Here is a 9,458-nt window from a genome sequence, read left to right on the forward strand (position 1 = left end):
CGTGCATGAGGTCAGTGCGTCTGCAAGAGAGAGAGTCTTGTTGATTATTTATGTGTGCCCGCGTGCATGAGGTCAGTGTGTCTGCAAGAGAGAGAGTCTTGTTGATTATTTATGTGTGCCCGCGTGCATGAGGTCAGTGTGTCTGCAAGAGAGAGAGTCTTGTTGATTATTTATGTGTGCCCGCGTGCATGAGGTCAGTGTGTCTGCAAGAGAGAGAGTCTTGTTGATTATTTATATGTGCCCGCGTGCATGAGGTCAGTGTGTCTGCAAGAGAGAGAGTCTTGTTGATTATTTATATGAGTGATGTGTAAACAGAGCCCATTGCTGAGATACGGCCTAATTAATCAGTCTAGTGCTCAGTCCACCTATATTCACATAAACAAACCAATGGTCCCACCTCTCTCTCCCTGTGTCCTACACACACGCCAGAGCATTCTCACACACACCTCACAGATGCCCCACCACCGCTGGCCAAAGTCACAGATACACCACTTTACCCCCAACAAGCTAGTCCAGGAAATGTACTCTGTGTTGGGGAAATATCATGCCACCTTTTGACTAATAATAAGCATTTCTGCTTTATTGCTGATCTTAAAATGTGTTCCTGGGAAAGAGAGGCAGAGGCAGTCATAAGAGTCTGTTTCTTCTTTAATGGGGGCCTGCTTCCAAAATGCAATACTGTAAGACGATTTCAGCTTGTGACTACACCTTTTTCTTCCATATCGTCCTACATAAAACTTGATCAATGACTTAAAACCAATTTTCAACTAAAAGCTACAATTTAATTTCCCCTAGTCAAAAGCTACAAAAGTTTGTCTGAAACCAAATATTTTGCTGTCTCCCAGGCAACAAGAAAGTGATGTCTACTTGTGTCTCTGGTCTTGTGGTCATCTACATCCTTTCCTCTGACTCACCCAAATATATTGTTATTATAAATAGATCATAAATACACTTTCATTAATTATCTTCTCACTCTCAATCACCTTCAACTATGGAAGTTTTATTTTCGTCCTCTCTTGCGTGCTAAATAGTTTATATCGCTTTTTAAAACTTATCTGTGATTGGTCCGTTTTTTGAGCGCCTATATTCCTATTGGTTTATCATAGCGTCACTCACATTTGGCTAGTGCACTTGACCATATAAGCTCGCCTGCTTGGTTCTACTGCAGTCTGAAGCCAGCTAAGCATTCTTCAGCTGTGAACATTTGCGGTTTGTGCTGTCAAGATGAGTGTAAGTACAACATTTTATTTTACTGGTTTACAATGTCTGATATGTTAGTTCATTTGATTGTTATCTGAAAAGTAGCCTACATGCAGTGCAAGTTCATAACGGTTCATGTTGGCGCTTTTAAACAGCTGTTGGGAAAATAATTATCCGATTTTAATAGCCTATGTTCTGTAGCCCAATGTAATAGAGCAATGTCCTCTAACAATGCCCTTTTATAGTCAACCTTGTTGTCGATGCGTCTAAGAAGACTAATCAGACTTCTGGCACGGTAGATGGCTCGACTGTCTTGTTCAGGCTAGGTTTTATGACGGCACTCTTTATTTTTCTGCAGTGACTACAGATGAGAAGGGAGTCTCATTGCAATATCATTTGTAGATCTGTCATTTGCAAAAGTTAATGTTATTCTCTCAATGAATGATTTAAACTTATTGAAACTACTACTGATAACAGAGGTTGTGGACATAGGGCCTGGTGGGGCAGGCATGTAGAAGACAGACAGACAGCAGTGATATGTTTGTTATATGGGTACAGTACAGTTGGCCGGGTGGGAGTTATATGGGTACAGTACAGTTGGCTGGGTGGGAGTTATATGGGTACAGTACAGTTGGCCGGGTGGGAGTTATATGGGTACAGTACAGTTGGCTGGGTGGGAGTTATATGGGTACAGTACAGTTGGCTGGGTGGGAGTTATATGGGTACAGTACAGTTGGCTGGGTGGGAGTTATATGGGTACAGTACAGTTGGCTGGGTGGGAGTTATATGGGTACAGTACAGTTGGCTGGGTGGGAGTTATATGGGTACAGTACAGTTGGCTGGGTGGGAGTTATATGGGTACAGTACAGTTGGCCGGGTGGGAGTTATATGGGTACAGTACAGTTGGCCGGGTGGGAGTTATATGGGTACAGTACAGTTGGCTGGGTGGGAGTTATATGGGTACAGTACAGTTGGCTGGGTGGGAGTTATATGGGTACAGTACAGTTGGCTGGGTGGGAGTTATATGGGTACAGTACAGTTGGCCGGGTGGGAGTTATATGGGTACAGTACAGTTGGCCGGGTGGGAGTTATATGGGTACAGTACAGTTGGCCGGGTGGGAGTTATATGGGTACAGTACAGTTGGCCGGGTGGGAGTTATATGGGTACAGTACAGTTGGCCGGGTGGGAGTTATATGGGTACAGTACAGTTGGCCGGGTGGGAGTTATATGGGTACAGTACAGTTGGCTGGGTGGGAGTTATATGGGTACAGTACAGTTGGCCGGGTGGGAGTTATATGGGTACAGTACAGTTGGCCGGGTGGGAGTTATATGGGTACAGTACAGTTGGCCGGGTGGGAGTTATATGGGTACAGTACAGTTGGCTGGGTGGGAGTTATATGGGTACAGTACAGTTGGCTGGGTGGGAGTTATATGGGTACAGTACAGTTGGCTGGGTGGGAGTTATATGGGTACAGTACAGTTGGCCGGGTGGGAGTTATATGGGTACAGTACAGTTGGCTGGGTGGGAGTTATATGGGTACAGTACAGTTGGCTGGGTGGGAGTTATATGGGTACAGTACAGTTGGCTGGGTGGGAGTTATATGGGTACAGTACAGTTGGCTGGGTGGGAGTTATATGGGTACAGTACAGTTGGCCGGGTGGGAGTTATATGGGTACAGTACAGTTGGCTGGGTGGGAGTTATATGGGTACAGTACAGTTGGCTGGCTGGGTGGGAGTTATATGGGTACAGTACAGTTGGCTGGGTGGGAGTTATATGGGTACAGTACAGTTGGCTGGGTGGGAGTTATATGGGTACAGTACAGTTGGCTGGGTGGGAGTTATATGGGTACAGTACAGTTGGCTGGGTGGGAGTTATATGGGTACAGTACAGTTGGCTGGGTGGGAGTTATATGGGTACAGTACAGTTGGCTGGCTGGGTGGGAGTTATATGGGTACAGTACAGTTGGCTGGCTGGGTGGGAGTTATATGGGTACAGTACAGTTGGCCAGGTGGGAGTTATATGGGTACAGTACAGTTGGCTGGGTGGGAGTTATATGGGTACAGTACAGTTGGCCAGGTGGGAGTTATATGGGTACAGTACAGTTGGCCGGGTGGGAGTTATATGGGTACAGTACAGTTGGCTGGGTGGGAGTTATATGGGTACAGTACAGTTGGCCAGGTGGGAGTTATATGGGTACAGTACAGTTGGCTGGCTGGGTGGGAGTTATATGGGTACAGTACAGTTGGCTGGCTGGGTGGGAGTTATATGGGTTCAGTACAGTTGGCTGGGTGGGAGTTATATGGGTACAGTACAGTTGGCGGGTGGGAGTTATATGGGTACAGTACAGTTGGCTGGGTGGGAGTTATATGGGTACAGTACAGTTGGCTGGGTGGGAGTTATATGGGTACAGTACAGTTGGCCGGGTGGGAGTTATATGGGTACAGTACAGTTGGCCGGGTGGGAGTTATATGGGTACAGTACAGTTGGCTGGCTGGGTGGGAGTTATATGGGTACAGTACAGTTGGCTGGGTGGGAGTTATATGGGTACAGTACAGTTGGCCAGGTGGGAGTTATATGGGTATAGTACAGTTGGCTGGGTGGGAGTTATATGGGTACAGTACAGTTGGCCGGGTGGGAGTTATATGGGTACAGTACAGTTGGCTGGCTGGGTGGGAGTTATATGGGTACAGTACAGTTGGCTGGGTGGGAGTTATATGGGTACAGTACAGTTGGCTGGGTGGGAGTTATATGGGTACAGTACAGTTGGCCGGGTGGGAGTTATATGGGTACAGTACAGTTGGCTGGGTGGGAGTTATATGGGTACAGTACAGTTGGCTGGGTGGGAGTTATATGGGTACAGTACAGTTGGCCGGGTGGGAGTTATATGGGTACAGTACAGTTGGCGGGTGGGAGTTATATGGGTACAGTACAGTTGGCTGGCTGGGTGGGAGTTATATGGGTACAGTACAGTTGGCTGGGTGGGAGTTATATGGGTACAGTACAGTTGGCTGGGTGGGAGTTATATGAGTACAGTACAGTTGGCGGGTGGGAGTTATATGGGTACAGTACAGTTGGCTGGGTGGGTGGGAGTTATATGGGTACAGTACAGTTGGCTGGCTGGGTGGGAGTTATATGGGTACAGTACAGTTGGCTGGGTGGGAGTTATATGGGTACAGTACAGTTGGCGGGTGGGAGTTATATGGGTACAGTACAGTTGGCTGGGTGGGAGTTATATGGGTACAGTACAGTTGGCTGGGTGGGAGTTATATGGGTACAGTACAGTTGGCTGGCTGGGTGGGAGTTATATGGGTACAGTACAGTTGGCTGGGTGGGAGTTATATGGGTACAGTACAGTTGGCTGGCTGGGTGGGAGTTATATGGGTACAGTACAGTTGGCCAGGTGGGAGTTATATGGGTACAGTACAGTTGGCTGGCTGGGTGGGAGTTATATGGGTACAGTACAGTTGGCTGGGTGGGAGTTATATGGGTACAGTACAGTTGGCTGGGTGGGAGTTATATGGGTACAGTACAGTTGGCTGGGTGGGAGTTATATGGGTACAGTACAGTTGGCTGGGTGGGAGTTATATGGGTACAGTACAGTTGGCTGGGTGGGAGTTATATGGGTACAGTACAGTTGGCTGGGTGGGAGTTATATGGGTACAGTACAGTTGGCTGGGTGGGAGTTATATGGGTACAGTACAGTTGGCTGGCTGGGTGGGAGTTATATGGGTACAGTACAGTTGGCTGGGTGGGAGTTATATGGGTACAGTACAGTTGGCTGGGTGGGAGTTATATGGGTAAAGTACAGTTGGCTGGGTGGGAGTTATATGGGTACAGTACAGTTGGCTGGGTGGGAGTTATATGGGTACAGTACAGTTGGCTGGGTGGGAGTTATATGGGTACAGTACAGTTGGCCGGGTGGGAGTTATATGGGTACAGTACAGTTGGCTGGGTGGGAGTTATATGGGTACAGTACAGTTGGCTGGGTGGGAGTTATATGGGTACAGTACAGTTGGCTGGGTGGGAGTTATATGGGTACAGTACAGTTGGCTGGGTGGGAGTTATATGGGTACAGTACAGTTGGCTGGGTGGGAGTTATATGGGTACAGTACAGTTGGCTGAGTGGGAGTTATATGGGTACAGTAGGCAGTGTGGGATAGACTGCCTCTGATCAGAGTATGATCATGAACAGCATCATTGTGGGTTCAACCTGGGCCACACCCTACTGTTCCTGGACATTACAATCCACATTTAGACAATAATATTACTTACTCCCTCACTTTTAACAGGAACTCAATGTGCAGCATCGTGTCTTGGACATGACTAACAATGACTCTCCTTGGTCTTGTAATGCAGTTAACTGTGTGTGTGTGCGTGTGAACACTCTCTGAGGTCTCTGGCTGTGTATAAAAGTAAAGGCTTTGTTTCACCGTGGCTATTTTGTGGTTACCATGGTAATCATAGATTTGTTGAGAGCAACAGGGTTAATTCTATTCAGATCTAAATGAATTCAAGTTACCGTAAACAGAAGTCAGAATAGATCGAGTAGCAGAGTGATGTTATATCCAGTGAGCCAGTATGATCTTCCCAAGCGGAGCTATAGGATATACCTACAGTAAACGTCAGGTTAACAAGGGTTAGATTGGCTGTCATGTCCTGAGCTCATGTGGATTTCCGAACTATGTATATCCATTCTACCCATTCTATTTCTGCATTGCCTGCAGCCCCAGTTGTCCTGTGTCTCTCAAACAGTGTGGGGAGGTATGTCTCACACTGGGATGGGAACTGCAGTCTGAAGTAGCACTGGGCTGCATGTAGCCAAGTCCAGCTAGCGCCGTAGATTTTGCACACAGTTTACATTAAAGAGGGAGGACTAACACGGAAAGAATGCAACACTTCACTATCGCCCCCTCTCTCTTTCCTCCCCTCTCTCCCACTCTCTCTCTCTGAACTTTATACCACTTTCCCTATTTCTCATTTTTGTAACTTTTCTTTCTCTGTCGGTCTCTTCCACCCTCTACCCCTCCCTTTCTGCTCCTCTCTTTATTTCTCTCTCGTCTACTTTCTCTCTCTATTTCTCTCTCGTCTACTTTCTCTCTCCTCTCTCTCTATTTCTCTCTCGTCTACTTTCTCTCTCCTCTCTCTTTATTTCTCTCTCGTCTACTTTCTCTCTCCTCTCTCTTTATTTCTCTCTCGTCTACTTTCTCTCTCCTCTCTCTTTATTTCTCTCTCGTCTACTTTCTCTCTCCTCTCTCTTTATTTCTCTCTCGTCTACTTTCTCTCTCCTCTCTCTTTATTTCTCTCTCCTCTACTTTCTCTCTCCTCTCTCTTTATTTCTCTCTCCTCTACTTTCTCTCTCCTCTCTCTTTATTTCTCTCTCCTCTTTATTTCTCTCTCCTCTCTCTTTATTTCTCTCTCGTCTCTCTTTACTTTCTCTCTCCTCTCTCTTTATTTCTCTCTCGTCTACTTTCTCTCTCCTCTCTTTATTTCTCTTCCTCTCTCTATTTCTCTCTCCTCTTTATTTCTCTCTCTCTCTCTTTATTTCTCTCTCTCTCTCTTTATTTTCTCTCTCTCTCTCTCTCTCTCTCTCTTTATTTATCTCTTCTCTACATCCTCTCTCTCTCTTGTCAGAATGTAGTCTTCTAGTCTGTGCCACACTAATAGAGCTCAGTTATATTATCCTGTTGTATTTCTGGATTGGATGTCAATGGGTTTGTGTCTGGCTCTGGACTGTTAAAGGCCTAATACTGTGTCCTACTGTGTATGTCTTGTAAGCAATGATTTGGCACTTACTGTACGTTCAAAGTTACATGGAAAGCATTAAGTACACACTCCTATCCCCCAGTGACTTACAAGAAGTGCATTCAAGTAAGAAAGCTAAAACACATGTTCAGGGGTAAGGTGTGACAGTTGTTCTTGTCCAATGCCCACTGTTATGCTGACAGAAACAAAACCGAAGTACAAATGTTGATGTCATTTCCCTTTGAGGTTCCTGTTTGATTCGCTGCTGTTGTCCAGGGTTATACAGTATATTATCCACCTGGTCTCTAGCTCAACTGGTTAACTATGTCTTCTGTCAGAGAAGGAACAGGGAGTTGCCAAGTGAAAGAAATGGGTAACATTTACTACACACCACAGCCAATAGATGTCATATGGAAAGAAGGGCAACAATAAGAGGTCTATATGCAGCTCATTAAGAGGACTGTATATGTGCAGACAAACATCATCTAAACACCATTTCCCCTGCCACATGTAAAGATCACTCAGTACTTTGATCCTGTGCCGTGCCCAACCTCCATCGGGCCCATGTTGGCTGCCCACCATAATATGGACCTTGCGGAAAATGTGACTTCACTTAAGCCTTACTGAGTGTAACCCTGCCTTCCTTCCCCCATTTATGGACAGATGTAGCCTCCCCCTCCAAATTCCAATTCACTGCATGGAAAATGGGAACGCTGTCCAGGACTGGGATTTATAAAAAATCTTTGGGCCGTTCCATAGATGGGAAAAGCTTTAATTAGAGACAGATGTTGTATTTGTTAGACTGATGGGTCTAGGATAAAAGTACAGGAAAGGGTTTAGCAAAGTGTAGCCATACTCTACAGCTCTCTACACCAGAGCCACGTCCATCTACATTACCCACTGAACACACACTGGTTGACTCAACGTTGTTCCACATCATTTTAATGTGGATTATACAATGGAATTGACGTCTGGGTACTTACTATAACAATGGTTTCATAGAACCGTCTTTGTTTCAGAAGTTATAGGCCATAACTTATGGCCAATTACGTATTAACTATCAGCTAATTGCACCTTTTCAATGTTTTTCAATTGGTGTATTTCTCTCTCTCGGTCTCTCCCTACAGGGTGTTGTGGTAAAGAACATGTCCTTCAAGGTGGGCCAGACCCTGACCATCACAGGGATCCCTAACTCTGAGGCAGCACAGTGAGTAGCTAACCACCATTCAGACACACTTCATTGTCAGTCAGCAGCCTAGAGACCTCGAGTCACTGTATCACGAGAATGATCCGTTCGTATTCACAACATATATTATCAAACTACAATCAAAAGTTGATTATAGCTATAAGCTGTTTCTGTGTAATTCTCAATCCAGACCCTCTTGTGCTGTAGGTTAAAGGAGGTTCCTTATCCCTTATGTCTGTGTGCTCTCCTCTTCCTTTCCTGTAGTTTTGTCATCAACGTGGGCAACAGCGAGGATGACCTCGCCTTGCACATGAACCCTCGCTTTGACGCCCACGGAGACACCCGGGCCGTGGTGTGTAATTCCTACCATGGAGGCAAGTGGTGTGAGGAGCACAGAGAGGGAGGATTCCCCTTCAACCAGGGAGAGGAGTTTAAGGTGAGAAATTACACTGTGTGTGTTTCCAATTGAACCCATGCTGATGTGAATGTCCTCCTCTCTTCCCATATGTATAAGGGAGTTCTACTAGGGACCTCTGGTGGCAATAACTTGCAATCACTGCATCCCACATACCTAAGCACCTCTTTGGATAAAAATGTGTAATTACCTCTCTGTCTCAGATAAATATCACCTTCACCAAGGAGCAGTTCCTAGTTTCTTTTCCCGACGGCTCTGAGATCCACTTCCCCAATCGCCAAGGAGACGAGAAGTATAAATACATGCAGTTCGAGGGCGACGTCAGGATCCAGGGCGTCGAGATCAAGTAGACCAGTCGGAGTGGAGAAGAATCCTCCATTAGTCACTCAATTGGATCTTTAGCTTTCTTGTCTGGCTACTCATTGGCTTTCCAGAGGTCCACACACAAGCCTTATTCTCTGTTTTTTTACTCACTCACCATAGTTTTAAGTTAGTTTTAATGCTGCCATTCCTAACCAACAGTGAAACCTGCAAGTAAAATATACATTTTACAATAGCAGCACATTACAAGCTTGGAAGTGTTGAAATGGTTTTATTGAAGATCAATGTGTCTTTCATTAATGTGGAACAATCATTGCAGATCATTCCAGAAGTGGGTTAAGAAAAGTGCAAAGTATTTGTTCATTAAAATGATCTTTTTATGAACCATTTCAGATTGTTTCTTCCTGTGTGAAAATGTGTGATTTTTAATTAGCAGGCTCTTTTTGTAAATGTCTGTGTAGCTATCAATGTTAGAGATCGTTTCTGCATAATAGCACTTTGGATAGGCTAGTATTCTTCAGTGACTTTATTACATGCCTTACAAGATGTCAGGCTACAGATTCATTCATGCAGCCTAATTACTAACGAATT

The 9,458-nt window shown here is 45.4% G+C and overlaps 1 protein-coding gene across 1 annotated transcript; it reads left to right on the forward strand.

The window, feature by feature from the left end:
* The first annotated feature begins 1,092 nt into the window (after positions 1–1,092).
* Positions 1,093–9,256, forward strand: LOC118376724 (beta-galactoside-binding lectin-like). Its single transcript, XM_052511619.1, has 4 exons — positions 1,093–1,230; positions 8,073–8,152; positions 8,396–8,567; positions 8,750–9,256. Exons 1-4 carry the CDS (start codon positions 1,225–1,227, stop codon positions 8,894–8,896), a joined length of 405 nt encoding a protein of 134 aa, XP_052367579.1. The 5' UTR covers positions 1,093–1,224; the 3' UTR covers positions 8,897–9,256.
* The last annotated feature ends 202 nt before the right edge of the window (positions 9,257–9,458 follow it).

Source organism: Oncorhynchus keta, unplaced genomic scaffold (genome assembly GCF_023373465.1).
Source record: "Oncorhynchus keta strain PuntledgeMale-10-30-2019 unplaced genomic scaffold, Oket_V2 Un_contig_7019_pilon_pilon, whole genome shotgun sequence".
Classification (NCBI taxonomy): Eukaryota; Metazoa; Chordata; class Actinopteri; order Salmoniformes; family Salmonidae; genus Oncorhynchus; species Oncorhynchus keta.